The following is a 17,036-nucleotide window of genomic DNA, read 5'->3' on the forward strand; positions in this document are numbered from 1 at the left end:
GTCTGGACTCCTGCCTTTATTACGTAGGGGGTCTGAGATTTCAGTGTTGGATGGCAGCTTTTATAACTAGCAGGTAAAAAAAGATTTCCCCTGGAGGCGGCAGAAGACACTGCCAGAAGTCAATTTTAAGTTTTTTTTGCATTGGGGCTCTAATTTCTGGAGGTGTTTCTCACGTGTGAGAGAGGAGGTGACGTCAGAGTGTGTGTCGGTGTCACACCAGCTTAGTGTGAGACAGGTGGGTGGAGCTGGAGAGTGTCGAGCTGTGTGCAGGGAGACGACTTGTGCCTGGATTTTGGTGATTCATGTTTGTGGTGATGTGTCACGATGGATTAAGAACGAGCTGCTGTGTGAGGAAGACTTCTGGCGGGACTTTTCCTCCTGGAACTTTGTTTTCTGTGTTGTTCGTCAGTGTTTCTCAACCACTGTGCTGCAGTCACACTAGTGAGATAATGGTGATCAGGTGTGCGGTGAAAAATAATCCAATTTCACTTAATTGGTCTAAAAAAAATAGTAATGATGACATTCCAATGTGGAGTTCATGTGCTTCAAAGGGAATGTGAGTCTGTTTCCTCCCAGGAAATCAGCTTTGTGAGCTTCAAACGGGTTTCACACAAAGTGAGTAGGAATAGATGAAGAGACTATATTGTCATTATTCGGCTAAAAAGTGTCGTTTTACAATATTTTTTGCTGGTCGTGTGCCATGTGACTTTTTCAATGTAACAAATGTCGTCCAATCACGGGACGGCGATCACAGCCCCACCGAGGTTGAGGTTGAAGTTTCCGAATGTGCCGAGGAAGCGTCACACACACGTCATCTGCACTGCGGCTGGAGGAGCTCAAAGGTCCTGTAGCGTCAGCCACATTTAGCACTTAGCATTTAGCATTTAGCCGCTCGGTTCTTATACCAGGCCATGCCTCTGTCAGCCAATGAGAGGCAGCCATTCATCCGAAGCTTCTGCTCCACTGACTGACGCATGGTGGCGAAGCTAATGGCGGCTTTAAGGGCAGCTGTGAAGTGGCTCTGTTGAAGAAGAAGAAGAAAGTGCCACGTGCTAAGTAGCGCTCTGCCCCCTCACTCATGCGCTCTCACTCTCTCTCTCTCTCTCTCTCTCTTTCTCTCTCTCTCTCTCTCTCTCTCTCTCTCTCTCCCTCTCCACTGGCGGCACCTTTGAAGCCAAAGTGTTGGTGGGGGTAGGAGGGATCTGAGAGTGATGGGAGTAAACAGAGAGGCAGTCAAGAGAGAGCTTGCTGCTCTAACACACACACACACACACAGAGCAGGCCATCGCCCAGTTAAATCATCATTGTCGCTTTAAAGGCCTTTAAAGGAAAACATGAGGAGGAGGATTAGAAAAAAAAAAAAAGCAGTTTGCCGTCACTTTTCCGTGACTTCCTTTTCTTTTCATTTCTCCAACTTCCTGGACCTCTAGTTTTAAAGTCAGAAAGCCGACAGAGATTTTCTCAGTAGATGGAGGATGATGACGATCATAATTAAGATCAGGGACTTAAGAGGATTATCCACTTCTGTTCCTCCTTGGCCAGGACGGGACCTTGATAAGGGGACCAACTCTCACTCCAGGGGGCGCCACGGGACTGCTGTAACCTTTTTTTGCTTTTTCTTTACCACGTTCTGAAGGGGAAAAAATGAAAGGTGTCCGCCGAGGTTGAAAAAAAGAAATAAAATTGCACTAATTTGCAGTGACAAACACAAGCTTTTATTTTATTTTCACAACATCCATGTATGCGTGTGTGTGTGTGTGTGTGTGTGTGAGTGAGTGACGTGAAGGTTTTTACGAGAGACTTGGCCTCATTTTCATTTGACATTGAAAAATAGTCTAATATTAACAGGGGTGGGCCAACTGTTTGACTGGTGGGGCCACAGTGGGTTATAAAATGTGCTAGAGGGCCCGGAGCAGCAGCAGATGGACGGTGTGTTTTAGTGAGCCACCTCATATGAAGAAAACATGGTGCTTTTCTGTATTGCTTTGCATTCTATTGAATTAATCAGCGATATATCAAAGTATTTGTCCTGAATTCGATGGGATGCTCCGTGTGTCCGGACGCAAAACGAACATCGTCCTCCAAGTGGTGGAGATACGAGCTGCTCACCAAGCCGCCGGGTCGTAAACACTGTCATATTGAATGTGATTGTCACGCTGGAACGTATACATGCACTTCCAGCCAAGGGCCTGACAATGACCACGCTGCCTCCATATCACTGGATCATCACAGTGTGAATGTTAATGAAGGGCAGCAGTCCAAGCAGCTCTCGGCCTGCCAACTCGCCCAGCACAGACCAGCAAGTGGCTCACAGCGCCCTCCAGTGGCCAGCCAGCGCAGCAACATCACGGGCCATTACTGACCGGTCTACGTGTGTGTGTATGTGTGTGTGTGTGTTTGTGTGTGTGTGTGTGTGTGTGTGTGTGTGTGTTTGTGTGTGTGTGTGCGAGTGTGTGACCGTCGCTGTTTGCGGCTCCAAGCTGTTATTTGTTGTTATTTATTATCCTCTCGACTTGAAGGGCGGATTAACAGGAGCATCACTGCACTTCCCCCACCCCCACACTCCCTCACCCCCCCCCCCGGCCCCCCCACCTCTGGGGGGGGGGGGGGGGGGTGCTTAATGTCACATGCGTTTATTTGTTTGTCTGCTTTGAAGTTGGAGCGTGTTTTCTCCCGTCTGTCTTTTGATTTATTTTCTAAGACTGTTTTCCTGATATTTATTCCATCCTCTTTATTTCATCCCTGATCTCTCTCTCTCTCTCTCTCCATTACCTTGTTACCTTGTTTTAGCCTTTCTAACCTGCATTTCTCTTCCTCCCTCTACCTTTCATCATCTGCACTTTTCACTCAGGTCTCCTTCACTCCCCCCTCCTCCACCGTCCTCATCCCCCTCTCCTTAATTCCTCTACCCACTTCACCTTCTCCCTCTCCTCCTTTACCTCCCTGCCCCTCATTCGCCCCCGCCCCCCCCCCTCCCTCCCACTCCTCACCCCGGCTAATACCTCTTTTACAATCCTCCTCATCAAATCTGTTAAAAAGAGAAGAGAAGAAGAAGAAAAGAAAGAGAACCACGTGTGTCTGGGCTGTGGCGTGTGGATGATAAATGGCGCCACCTTGCTGTTGTTCTTGCTGAGACATAAAGTCTCGGCCAGATTGAAGAAAGATGTCGAGGCTCCTGTAAAACAATGAACTGCCTCGTTAAGTTTTAAGAGTCGCTCTCGCTCTCGCTCTCTCTCTCTCTCCCTCTCTCTCTCTCCTTTATGAAAGCTCTCTCTGCGTCTGTCTAGACCTACAGTGTTATCATATGTTGCCGTTGCTGCAGATTCTGACTGATCCCTCCCTTCCTTTCTCCCCCTCCCCCCAGCGGCGCCCAGCACCGACGACGTGGCGCTCTACGTGGGCGTGGTCATCGCCGTCATCATGTGCCTGGTCATCTCTGTCATCGTGGCGCTCTTCGTCTACCGCAAGACGCACCGCGACTTCGACTCGGACATCATCGACACGTCGGCGCTCAACGGAGGCTTCCAGTCCGTCAACATCAAGACGGCCAGATCAGGTGAGGGAGGGGCCGGGGGGAATGGGGGGTGTGGGGGGGTTCGCCCAAGGTCATGTGATCCTGCCGGAGAAACGCCGCCTCACCTCGGCCTCGTGAGGCCTTCACGCACACAAAACATGGAAATGTCACGAAGATTTCTGAATTTTCCCGAGATGCGAAAAGCAAAATGCTCAAGAAAAACAACTTCAACTGCAGTGTGACATTCACAGTCTGCGTGAAGGGACGTGTGGTGATGAAAGAAATGCTGACGATGTGAAATTATTTTCACCAATAAGACGTCCGGAGTGTCCGAAGGCCTTTAGGGAGCGTCCAACAGACACACCACAGGCTGCTGATGTTTTCTTTTATGCGCCAATCATTTGGATGACATGAAATGACTTCATGTGTCACCACAACGCACAGGTGTACATCAGTTATTCACACTAAACTGCTTCACTTCAACCAACCTCAGGTTTAACTCAGTCTGATCGGTGTTCCGACCTGAATCACCACTTTCAAACCTTCAAACCTTCAAACCTTGAAATACGGAATCCACGATTCATGAACTAATCCAACCAAATCCCTTCAAGCGTCGCGTCATGCTGACACGGCGTGCGACACATTAAACACCAGGGTCAAATCGGCTCCGTGGGAAATGCTCGGACAAACAGGAAGTGCTCCGTCGGCTCGGAGCCTCTGAGGCTTCCATCGCTTTTTTCACTCGTCCCCAAGTCCGTCTCTGCCACTCGCTCCCTCTCTCTCTCCCTCCGCTAATCATCAGAACATCCAGGTGAGTCACGTCGCTGACTCAGCCGACGTCCTCCTCCCAATCATCCATCCCTCCATCCCTCCACCCCCCCCCCCTCCCTCCCTGTGTGCGTTCTTCCCCAGTCTGCCGATGTTTCAATAAATCAAGCAGGAGCTTTTCTCGTCCTTCCGTTAGTCATTTCTTTTTCTTCATCTTGGAAAATAGATAAGACAACTACAAGCGCACACACCACACACACACACACACACACACACACACACACACACACATATCACTGCACAATCCTGCAAAATATTCGGTGGCTTCCTGGAAATCCCAGGACTGCATGGGGAATGTGGATGAATCTGGTTTCAGTCCTCTGAGATCCTCAACTGGTGACTTTGCTTTTTGAATTGTTTGCATTGTAAAGCCAGTGACAAGAAGACACGGATTGTCTTCAACAATCTCCCAGTCTATTAGTCTATTATTGTCACGGGCGGAGGGGCGGCTCCATTTTCAACAGTTGCTGCTCCAGATCCAGTGTCGTGTTGCCTGCTTGACATTTACATCACGTTCTAACAGTATGAATCAGGACCAACGGGTAAACAGCAGGCCGCAAGCGCGTGTGTGTGTGTGTGTGTGTGTGTGTGTGTGTGTGTGTGTGTGTGTGTGTGTGTGTGTGTGTGCGTGTGCGTGTGCGTGTGTGTGTGTCAGAGTGTTGGTCGGGTGACATGTTATCAGTAAAGAATTAGAATGCTTGTCATTGTGCCAAGGGACCATTCCCGATAACTATTAATAAGGAATTACACACGTGCACACACACACACACACACACACACACACACACACACACACACACACAGTGCTGTCTCTCTCTCTCTTCCTCTCTGTTTCCATTAGCTGTTAATTAAATTTCAGCGGGGATGATTTGGCTGTAATAGCCGCTGGCTTTAAGGGTAAACAGCCTGCTGACACAGAAAGCAGGCCAGTGATAGGTGACACATCTCTGTGTGAGTGTATGTGCGCGTGCACGTGCGTGTGTGTGTGTGGTAATGAGGGCTTTCAAAATTAGAATAGATGGGCTGGTGGAGCCAATGACAATGTTTTCCAGTCTGCTGCCAAGAAAAAGCCACTGGAAACAGTGGAATTGTCCTCTGCAGGTTTGTGTGGTTGGGAATCGAACCCACAACCTTCTCCTCTCCTCTTCACCATGTGCAGTATTTATTGTTTCCTCACGGATTTGATAATTTGTCCACAGACAGGTAGTGTGGGTGCGATGCTGCTTGTTCATTGTTGGTAATAGTTGGCAGTTCTGATGTCGAGTTTTGTGTGTGTGCGCGTGTGTGCGTGTGTGTGTGTGTGTGTGTGTGTGCGTGCGTGCGTGTGTGTGTGTGTGTGTGTGTGTTCGTCTCGCCTCTGTTTGGTCTCTCTGCTTGCTCGATGTGCAGGCATCCCAGCAGCAGCAGCAGCAGCAGCAGCAGCTGCTGTGGCTGCACTCTGAACCTCAGACTAATTTCCTTTGGGAGGAGAAAGTCAATCACGTCGTCTCGTCTCCAAATGTCAGTTTGGAAAAATCAAAACTTCTCGGCCACTGACCACCGCTCACTTTTCATCCTGCGCGTGTCGCTGCTCTGTGTGCGGCCGTCGCACCTCAGCAAGTGCATAGAATCGAATAGAGTAGAAAGCCTTTATCAATCCCACAGTGGGGAAAATTCCATCTTTACAGCAGAGGTATAGTGCAAAAAATATATATTAATTTTAAAGAAATAAGGCAATACAAAATAAAAAAGAAAACATTTGCAGTGTATAAAAGTAAAAAATCTAGATCTTATGAACAGTATTTTTAGTTGTATTTTTGACATCTTAAAATGTCATGTTTTACATTTTGTTTGTGAGTTGTCGGTTTTTGTGGAGGAGTTCCTTCAAGGCTGGAGTGGCAGCCAGTTGTGATGACAGAACTGGCAAGGGAACGGTCGAGTCGCCCCCTGCAGGATAATTACTGCGCTAACTTTGTCTGGCCGTGCCAAAAGTCTTCACAGGAAGAAAATAAGAGTCGCAGTTGGAACGCGGCGCCTCCTGCTCACATGAAAGTGAGTGAAGCTGGCAGAGAAAGTGTTGCCACAAAGGCGGCACTAATGGTTAAAATGCAACCCCAATCCCACCCCCCACTCACCCCACCCCCGAACACACACACACACACTTTGATTGCAAAACATTAGAGAGTGAATGTTAAGGGAAGAAAAATGGAAGAAAAACAAGTGGTGTGCGCTGTGTTTTCTTATTTAATTTACAAATCCACTCTATGTTGATTCAGCTGCGCCTGGAAACAAGAATGCGACTGTATAGACGCTTCCGTGAATATTAAACTGCAGGATTAGCGTTCTGAATTTATTATTGATGCACCTCATTCTAACCCTCCGCGATGAGTGCACTGTCATGTCATCTCGTGTGTGTGTGTGTGTGTGTGTGCGTGTGTGTGTGTGTGTGTGTGTGTGTGTGTGTGTGCATGAGTACAGTACTGCCTACTTGTATAACTGTAGTTGCAATCTTCAGACAATGTGTCCTGCAGTAGCGACTGTTGCTGCTCTCGCCGCATATGATTGTGAACATATCACTGCAATATATCACCAGCTGCCACGAGGCAAATTCACACTTTTACAGACACTGCTTCAGGAGGCGAATTTGGATTTTTAATGCATTTCACTCTTTCACTGACACACATACAAATGTATTCGAATCACCAAAAATGAAGAAGGTTTTTTTTTTTTTTTTTTTTAAATGTTCTCCAGATTAAATGAGTCCAGATTGGAAACCACAGGTTGTTGTGTCTGGAATGTGTGAACGGGGAAAACGTCGTTGTGGTGCAAAGTGGCTCCAGTTGACTTTCAACTGCATTTCAACACACTGCAGCAGACTGTCAACAAATTGTACATTCCCAGATTGTTTTACCAGAAGCACATTATGTCGACACAGCGGTCAGGTTATAAAATCTATTTTTATCCTAAATTTGATTTTGTCGGCCTGAACAGTGAAGCAAACAAACAAATTTTCTCCTACATTGTTTGTCGTTACCTGGTGGTCTAAAGTGTTTGAATATTGTAATTCTACAGATTTTTCTTTTTTTTTTTTTTTTTACATTAAGTCAAACACCCTCCTTCCGAGCAACATCTGCAATATAAAATCCTGGTAATGGATTTTCAATTATTGAAGTGTGATATTTTGCCATAATGGGTTTTCTGGGTAATAGGTGACATTTGGGTGACAAGAAGAAAGTGGAATGATCAGATGAAGATTTGCAAGAAGAAAGAACCGCAGACAGAGCAGGTCGAGTCGGAATCAGACTTTTAATGAGCTGAAGTCCAACAGGTCACTTTTAACAATTCTAATTGCCAATTAACATTTCTGGAGGTAGACGGCGGCTCTGTGTCAGTCAGGTTGGGTCGCGACGGGGCGAGCGAGCGAGCTTCTAAAAACAGAGGATGGAGTGATTCAGTCATCAGTGATGAATGTTTAGTCACAGCAGGCCAACATTGCTGACGGTGTTTCTGGAAACTTCTCCAGCTTTGTTTTTGTTTGCCTGATGAAGCCAACGTTATTTTCATGCCTTAAAATATATATATGTATATATATATTTTTCTATCTGTAGCCCCACCCACTATTCACCAGCGATGCAGCAGTCAGGAATTGTCCTGCAGGTCACACTGCGTCACACCGACAGCCACTCCTCATCTCCCTAACTGCAGACACAGACGCTGCTTCTCTTCTTCACTCTGCTGATGTCCTCATGGTTTCCCCTCTCTCTCTCTCCCTCTCTCTCTCTCTCTCTCTCTCTCTCTCTCTCTCTCTCTCACTCTGTCTCTCTCTTTCTCCTCCAGCCGACCTCCTGGCGGCACCACCCGACCTGACCAACGCGGCCGCCATGTACCGCGGCCCCGTTTACGCCCTGCACGATGTCTCCGACAAGATCCCCATGACCAGCTCACCGCTGCTGGACCCCCTGCCCAACCTGAAGATCAAGGTGTACAACTCCTCAGGCCTGGTGACCCCCCAGGACGACTTCGGGGGTGACCTCACCTCCAAGCTGTCGCCAAAGGTATCTGTCGCACACACACAACCACACATGGTGATTGGTCTCGCAGTCGGTCGCTAAACTGCAGCCATGCAAACATTTTCAGGACATTTTTGCTGAAAATTCGACCAAATCTGGCAAAATGAACATTACAGCCAAATGATTATTATTATTTTTTTCTAGCAATGTAGACCAACAATTAATTTTAACACATTCTTTTAGTGCCCCTTTCCGTATTTTCATTTTTAGTCTTTTTGCAACCACTTTTGGCGGTCCCTGCTGGACAGACGGTACACGCAGGATTTTCAATGCAGGTTTTTATTTGTTGGACAAAGCCAGAAAAACTCCTCAAACCACCAAGTCCTGACTGTTCTCACTGCCGACATCCTGACAAGGAAATGCAGAGCAGGTCACATTTGACCAGCTGTGCCTGAGGTTGCTTCATAGATTTACTGGAAATGCAGGCACACCAGGCACACACACACACACACACACACACACACACACACACACACACACACACACACAAACACACACACTTCTTGCTCAGCCCTGTGGCAGCGCTTGCAGGCACAAGCAGACCTTCCTTGTAGTTTGTGGTTACAAAGAAATCAGATTAAAAATCAAAGAGGAATCAAACTGTCTTGTACTTAAAGTCCAAAGACATGAAAAGATTTCAGATGGAGGAAGAAAAAACTGCAGTCATAACTTCTGACAGTTGACTAGACATCTGTAAAGTGTTTGATGTTTAACATGAGTTTTGAGGGGTTTTTTCAATGAATGCTTGTGCAACACTGATTTTCTGCATTAATACCAGACGATTCTCTTATATCCCGTGGAGCCTGAACGCGTCGGGTTGCTGTGAGCTCGAGGTCCTGACTTCCTGTATTAAATGTTCAATCCAGAGCTGCCAGTCAGCAGCCGGGGCTGGATGGGAGTAGAGAGGGGGATAGATGGGGACAAAGAGAGCAACTGGCAACCAAATACAACACCATATTTGAACAGCATCACATCATTAACAAAAGCAATAATGAAACGAAATGAAAAAAGAGAAAAAAAGAATGTGTAAACTCAACGCAGTCATGCAGGTCACTGACGTGTCTGTGCTGATCTCGGGTGACACAGTCGCTGCTGGACAACAGCGACACCATGAACCTGCGGAACCAGAGCCTGGCCCGGAGCCGTGACCCGTCCTGCACCGCCCACGGGTCCTTCAACAACCAGGGAGGACACCTGATCGTGCCCAACTCTGGTGGGTCAAACTCCTCCCCACATCCTTCTCTTTTAACCCTGAAGATCACTGAATTGATTCTGTTGCTAGTCCTTAAACATGAGGTCCTTCAAGAAGGTGCTGGATCCTCCTGCTGCCACTGATTCCTGTGAACCATCGCAGTGAAGGTTCTGAATTGACCTCAAGCCACCGTCTCTGTTCCTATCTGTAGACAGCAGCTCCCGTTGCATAATCACCTGCATTTTATCTTCATTTCTCTCATTCAGGGTTTATGTACATTTTGTCTATTTTATTAAAGGCCCCATATTATGCATAATTGACTTTAACGAGGCTCTAAATCTGTCGACTGTCAGTAAAATCCCCAGGAAGGAGAGAAGTCCACGATTGATATCTTCTGCCTCCTCCACTGTTCGCAGCACGCTGTGTGCTAAAACACACAGGTCTAGTAGATCAGACCACATTTAACATGACACCACTGTTAAGTGGCACAACACCCCCCGACACACCCACACAACGCAACCACCAGCCCAACGAAGCGTCACTTTTAGCAGGCGGCTGTAAACAGAGTGCTAAGATTGCTAGTTTCTAGAGCTATACCATGTTGGCAGATATGGGTTGTACTGTGTTACACTTGTATTGTTTGAGTGTAAATCCTGTCTTCTTCTCCTTCTCATCCCTGCAGGTGTGAGTCTGCTGGTTCCCGCTGGTGCCGTTCCTCAGGGTCGGGTGTATGAGATGTATGTGACAGTGCACAGGAAGGACAGCCTGAGGTAACCACACCGTTTTTTTTTGTCTCTTGCTGTGTCTCAATTCAGGGTCTGCATCCTTGAAGTGCGCATTTTGAAAGGAAGTTGCGTCAGAGCACTGCGCGAAGGCTCGTCCCAATTCCCGAGGGTGCTTAGGACGCTCAATGTGCACACTCGGAAATACGCACTCGTTTTAGCCGATTCCAAGGATGCACCGCTACTATCCTTCGCGTACTTGAATATCCCATGATGCTTTGCGTGCTGCTGCAAAGCAACCTAGGATCCTGGGAAGTCAGCTGAAATTAGCGGCATCTACTGGCAAAGACACTTCATATAAATTTAAGTATTAAATTCCACATAAAATATTCAGTTTTAACATCGGGTTTTTATTTATTTGAACATTCAACGCCATCGTTAGATGGCGAACCAATGGTTAGCTTGATGCTATAAAAACGTCACTTCCGGGGTTGGCCAGCCGGAGGGAACGGCGGTGACGAAACGAGGAAATACGCCGAAGGCTAGACCGTCCCGAGTGGTGACCGGGGAGGCGGGGTTTGGTCTGTCCTTCTAGGCTGGGTACTCGAAGAACGCTTCCTTCAGACGGAGGACACTCGGTCTGAAGGGTGCAGAACCTGAATTGAGACACAGCATCTCTCTCTCTCTCTCTCCCTCTCTCGTCTGAACGTGCTTTGTACAATCAGAGGAAAAACCAACTGAACTGATCCTCCTAAAACTATCAGGACTGGGTTCTCTCAGACCTGAGACTACCAGGACTGGGTTCTTTAGCTCCTGAGACTACCAGAACTGTGTTCTCCAGGACCCGAGAGTATCAGGACTAGGTTCTTTAGGACTGAGACTACCAGCACTGGGCTGCTAATGTGGTGGTCACACTTCAGTGCCAGAGTGGGAGCTCCTCTCTGGCAGTGGAAGAGATAAGATCTTAGTATTTTAAACATTAATTATCATCCACTTACCACTGTAATCAGGCCATTAATCCAGATAAATCCCATGGCTAATCCTGCTTTTTGGACTCAGACTAATTATCTCAACATGGAGCTAAAGGAAAACACCCCTGTCACGCTCAGATGTGTCAGACTGACGTCACCTCCGCTTGCTTTTAGGGATTTTCCCTGTCATGCATCAAAAAAATACAACAAGCAGCCACGGTTTTCTGACAGCGTGTTCGAAAAGATCAGCGTTTCCACAGTAACTAACAGATTAGTGGTTATTTTTTAGGATTATTGCAATCCTGTTATATGTGTAATCCCTGACTCCCAAACTCTCCAGTGAGTTGAAAAAAAACCCTCGGTGGGACAAAGATGCAGGAGAGGAAATTGATATATTCCACTTGCTTACGTTAATAAAAAAAATAAAAAAATCCTCTCGTGTAAAAACAGGAGTCAACAGGGATGTGACTCTGATGAGAAAGAAATTAAGAAATAAAGAAATAAGAAATAAAGTCTTTTAAAAGTCAAAAGGTTGTAGAAGACTCTTGCCAAATAATGGAGAAACAAGTTGTTGGTGTCAAGAAAAGCGAGCATCTGAAACTCCACAAGAGGCGACGGGAGAGAAAATGATCTCTAATGTTTTTGGGTGGATCTTCATCATCAACGACTGAGCACAAGCCCACACCCCCCACCCCTCATTACTCCCCCACTGCCCCACCCCTTAACCTCAACCAACCCCTCCACTGGTTGGTGTTCTCCACCTGGTGTCTGTTCTAGTCTCCATCTGATCGATGCCGTCGATGAGAGTGAAGCTTCCTCAGGACGGAGGAGTGTTTCTGAGAGTCCACCCTCTTCTCCTCCATCCTCCTCCGTCCTCAGTTCTCAGTCAATAGCCGGCCAGTGGCCAATGACGGTGCAGATGTATTGATTTCCCTCGGCGACGCCCCCTGCCGGCCTCCAATTGTGCGCTCCAGCTCCCCGAAATTTAAACTCCAGGTGTCAGTTTGGCCTCACAGGCGCCTTCATCATCACTCTGTTTGCTCCCTTATCTCGTGCAAGGATCCATAAAAAAATATATTGCAGAATGTCATTCGCCGGGGGGGAGTCAGGGGGGCGTTGTTAAGGGTGGGAGACGTTAAGGAGAGGGAGGTGGAGCTGCCGGTCATGTCTTTATCTTCTGCCCCCGCCAGTAAGTAACAAGCTACACATGTTGAATCAATAAAACAAAAGGTGAGCGGACAAATAAAACAACTTGAAGGATTTTCTTTTGTCCAAACTTAAAAAAAAAATAAAACAAAATAAATCCAGGTCCCGAGATAGACACAGAGACACTGGAGGAAAAAAACTCCTGACATTTTCATATCGATCATGGCTTAAAAATGCAACGGTACCTGTTGATTTATTATTCAAAAAGGGGCAGTTAATAATTGACACTTATGGAATCTGATCTGGACGCTGAGGCTAGTTAGCCTGGAGCTCCTGCTGCTGCTGCTGCCTGGACTCTGTAGGCTTGTACACAGCAGCAGCTTCCTAAATCAGGGGTGGTCCAACTGTTTGACTGGTGGGCCACAGTGGGTTTTAAAATGTGCCAGAGGGGCCGGAGCAGCAACAGATGGGTGGAGTGTTTTGGTGAGCCACCTCATAAGAGGAAACAATCTATCATGGGATATGTAGAAAATATGTTGCTTTCATGTCAAATGAAAAGGAAACAAAGCAAAGTTGCAACCAAATCAGTGTCTTTGAAGCCCCACAGTGTTTTGCTCTTCATTGAAGCGACTCTGAAAACACTGGAAACATGGAGGAAATACAGCTTTTAATGACTGACTGATTGTTAATATCATTTCTTCATGTCAGTCAGATCAAAAAGTTTCATGGGCCACATATGGCCCCTGGCTGTGGTCTAAAGCTTCAGAAATAACTGCTCTAGAAAAGTTCTGTTGACTGTCTTCTTCTCCTGCCGCGTTATCTGCCTCCTGTTGACTGATTCTCTTGATATTCCTGCCCACCTGAGTCCAACACCACTGTCCTGGTCACGATACCAGCCAACGTGTTCACACCAGTCTTTCACGCCACAAATTCCTGTGTCTCTCTTTGCTCGTCTTTTCACTCCCCCGTGACTTTGTTCTGCTCTCCCTCCCTCCATCTCCAGACCCCCTGTCGAGGACATCCAGACGGTGCTGAGCCCGGTGGTGAGCTGCGGACCCCCAGGAGCCCTGCTGACCAGGCCCCTCATCCTCACCATGCACCACTGCTGTGACAACGTCCAGGAGGACTGGTTGCTCCAGCTGAAGAACCAGCTGCTCCCAGGAGACTGGGAGGTGAGGAGCATGCTGGGAGATCAACTATCCTCTGCTTTTTACCCTGTTCCTCTAAGAATAGGAGGAACAGGGATACCTCCACCTCCATATCCACCTTCCCCACCTCCACCGCCATCACCTCCACCTCTTCCACCATTACCACCTCCATCACCACCTCTACCCACTGGTGGAGCTCTATAATCCAAAGCTGATAAGGGGCTCTGCTCACCTGCAGACAGCAGAAACTCCTGAATTATCTCCTCACTCGTTCGTTCAGCCGTGACTCATGCAGCTTATTTGGCTGCCACGCAACTTATCGTCCTCGTCCAGGAGAGAAGAAGAAGAAGACGACGAAGATGAAGAAGAAAAAGAATAGTCGGCATCACGCTGACAGCACGTGGGCGGTGAATAGAAGCAGGAAGGAAAGAAATGATCAGTAAACAGAGTCCAGAGGCTGAAGACCATCAGAGGAGATTAGTTAGGCTGCTCCTTCCTCCTCTCCTCCTCCTCCTGTCTCTCAGCGTGTCTCTACCTCAGCCTTCCTGCCTCAGTGTGCGTGCGTGCGTGTGTGTGTGTGTGTGTGTGTGTGTGTGTGTGTGTGTGTGTGTGTGTGTGTGTGTGTGTGTGTGTGTGTGTGTGTGATAAGGCCGTCCTGCAGCATCACTGTGTCTACAAGGCGCCGCAGCGCCGTCTTCTGCTGCTTATCACGGCGCCGCACAATGTCTGCGCACAATTAGCCATGCATGAGAGTGTGTGTGTGCGAGTGTGTGTGTGTGTGTGTGTCGGACAGAAATGGAGGAGACTGGAAGAGGTTCGGTGGTAAAGACGAGCAAAATGAAAAGTGGAATTTCATCAGGAAGTCGATTTGTTCTCTCGGTGCAGCAGAACAAAACAAAGAAAGAAAGAAAGAAAAATCAGCAGGCGGGGGTGGAGTTGGAGGGGGTCATTGGATCTCTGCTCACAGTGAGGGGAGCGGGGGAGGGGGGGGGGGTGACCCTGGTGGCGATGACCAGTAATAACAGATTTTCAGCATATTGCTTTTCCCGCCTCCTCGTATTGATTGGCCAGCCAAGCAGAGAGTCAGGGGGCAGCAGACACACACACACACACACACACACACACACACACACACACTGCTTCCATTTGTTTGTTGGTTGATTTGTTTGTCGTCATTATCATGGCGGTGACAACTTGGTTCCCCTCCAACTCTCACTGTCGCCGTCTGTGTTTCTCCTCGCAGTAATTAGTTCATCGTTAGTACAGCTCTGCAAACATCAGTGCAGATGTTGTGTTGGGACGACGTGGTGGGGGTGGTGGGGGAGGGGGGGGGTGTTGCTGCAGCGGAAACAGCTCCACACACATCCAGCTGTGTGATAGAATCAGAGCCAGAGACACTGGGAGCCCACTGGGAACACTGGAGAGGAAACATACCCAGAGTTTAGATCTGCAGGTTCCTCCAGCCCTCATCACTCACCACCGTCCTCACCCATTCATCTCTAACTCCCTCATCCTTCATCCCTCCATCCTTTCACCCTTCATACATCTTCCTCTCCTCCAGAGACCAGCTTCCAGCTTCCTTTTTTAACTCAGCTTTTCTTTTTTACGCAGTTTCCGTTTCTCCGAAATCCATCCGATGACGGAGCCACAACACAGCATTGTTGCACGTTTCTGGCTTAGTGGATTGAATACAAACAAGCTGTGAATCATCGCGTGTTTGACACTATTAAAGCAAACCTCTTCATAAGTTAACCTCTGTGTGTGTGTGTGTGTGTGTGTGTGTGTGTGTGTGTGTGTGTGTGTGTGTGTGTGTGTGCGCGCGCGCGTGTGTGTGTGTGTGTGTGTGTGTGCCGCTCCAGGATGTGGTGGTGGTGGGTGAGGAGAACTTCACCACGCCCTGCTACGTGCAGATGGACTCGGAGTCGTGCCACATCCTGACGGAGAGCCTGGGCACCTACTGCCTGGTGGGCCAGTCGCTCTGCAAGGCGGCCGCCAAGCGCCTGAAGCTGGCCGTTTTCGGGCCCGTGTCCTGCACCACCATGGACTACCACATCAGGGTGTACTGCCTGGACGACAACCAGGACGCACTCAAGGTGAAGAACCCCTTTAATGTGTTCGTTTAGACCGGAGCCGGATTGTGTTTTCAGTGCATGAACAGTGAAATTTCACTGAGTGAAGTTTCCAAAACCAGACGAGCCGCATCACGGGTTTATTAAGCCTGCAGTGACGCACCTCAGGAGACTCAAGCTGGACGTGGCGCTCCATATTTTCTCCCCACCAAATAAAAATATTGGGATGAAGCTTTTCTGTCTCCACGCAACCTAATCCCACATCCACAACATCTGCACACGAGCTCATTAGCAGTGCCTGTCTGCGCCGAGTGTTGTTGGACAAGCAAGGTGAGGTGGACCAGTCGCCACTCAGGTGGACCAGTCGCTGCTCATGTGGACCAGTCGCCACTCAGGTGGACCAGTCGCCACTCTGCTTTCTCAGACGAAGCATCTGCAGGCAGGCTGGAATGAGTGAGGAAGGCGTTCCCGACACACCTGCTTCACTTCCTGTCCTGGACGGACCAGGACAGGCTGCTCAAGCCACCAGCAGCGTCTGATTGCACATTAACACACGAGCGGGTTTCAAATCCAGCCTTTATCTCTCCCGGGCAGCCAAATCCTGAACCTTTCTCCAGTTTTTTTTTTTTTTTCCATCTTTATGGCAAAATATGTTCAAAGTTGAGAAGTGGTCGAGGAGTCGGTGGAAAAAAAACAAAAAACAAACTTTTGCTCCAGCCGCAGTCCTGTTGGAGGGAAGCTTATAGAGGAGCGTCAACAGAACAGGGTCGTGGCAAAGTCAGAACCACGCGCTGAACAATTCAAAGTCAAAGCACTGCAGGGACCATCTGATAGGCTGCTGGGTCATTAGCATCGCTAATTTATGCGATGCTAAGTGCGATAAAGTCAAGGGTATGTATGGCACACTGCCACACAAGCACTGCTGCACGCTTTTTTCCTTACAAAATTGAAACAAAACAACGGCGGAGGCGGACTTTTTAATGATGGAGACTTTGTGCGGCATAATTGATCGGTCAACTTCTCTCTGCTGGCAAATCCAGCGCTGAGCTAACCGCGTAGGAAGGACCAGCGGAAGGAGGAATTGATTATTTTTGAAGAAAAAAAAAGCCAAGGCGGCAGGAGGCTTCAGAAGTCAAACCCATCAAAACTGGCAGAGCGATCCATAAAAAGAAAGAAAGAAATGTTCCTAACCCGTGTTTGTGTTAATATGATCAGAGTGCGCAGGTCAGAGAGAGGTGGCGCTCTCAGCACTCTTGACGTCTTTAGCTGCTGTACATGAGTCAAGTTGAAAAGATGAGCACTAAATCCCAGCAGACTTCCAGTTTTCCTCACAAACCAGCTGCACTGGAGCAAAACGCCTTTGAAAATGTTTGGACCCTCTCTCTCCGTGTTGCTCA

The 17,036-nt window shown here is 48.0% G+C and overlaps 1 protein-coding gene across 1 annotated transcript in view; it reads left to right on the top strand.

The window, feature by feature from the left end:
- The window catches only part of LOC142902189 (netrin receptor UNC5C-like), a 151,110-nt gene that overhangs the window by 126,682 nt on the left and 7,392 nt on the right, over window positions 1-17,036 (top strand). The window contains exons 9-14 of the mRNA XM_076047056.1: window positions 3,365-3,556; window positions 8,159-8,385; window positions 9,478-9,604; window positions 10,266-10,353; window positions 13,426-13,594; window positions 15,430-15,663. Coding sequence (XP_075903171.1) covers window positions 3,365-3,556; window positions 8,159-8,385; window positions 9,478-9,604; window positions 10,266-10,353; window positions 13,426-13,594; window positions 15,430-15,663 — 1,037 coding nt within the window. The remainder of the gene's footprint in view (window positions 1-3,364; window positions 3,557-8,158; window positions 8,386-9,477; window positions 9,605-10,265; window positions 10,354-13,425; window positions 13,595-15,429; window positions 15,664-17,036) is intronic.

Source organism: Nelusetta ayraudi, unplaced genomic scaffold (genome assembly GCF_046127955.1).
Source record: "Nelusetta ayraudi isolate G7.1 ecotype Tasmania unplaced genomic scaffold, CSIRO-AGI_Nayr_v1 ptg000092l, whole genome shotgun sequence".
In the NCBI taxonomy this organism is placed as follows: domain Eukaryota; kingdom Metazoa; phylum Chordata; class Actinopteri; order Tetraodontiformes; family Monacanthidae; genus Nelusetta; species Nelusetta ayraudi.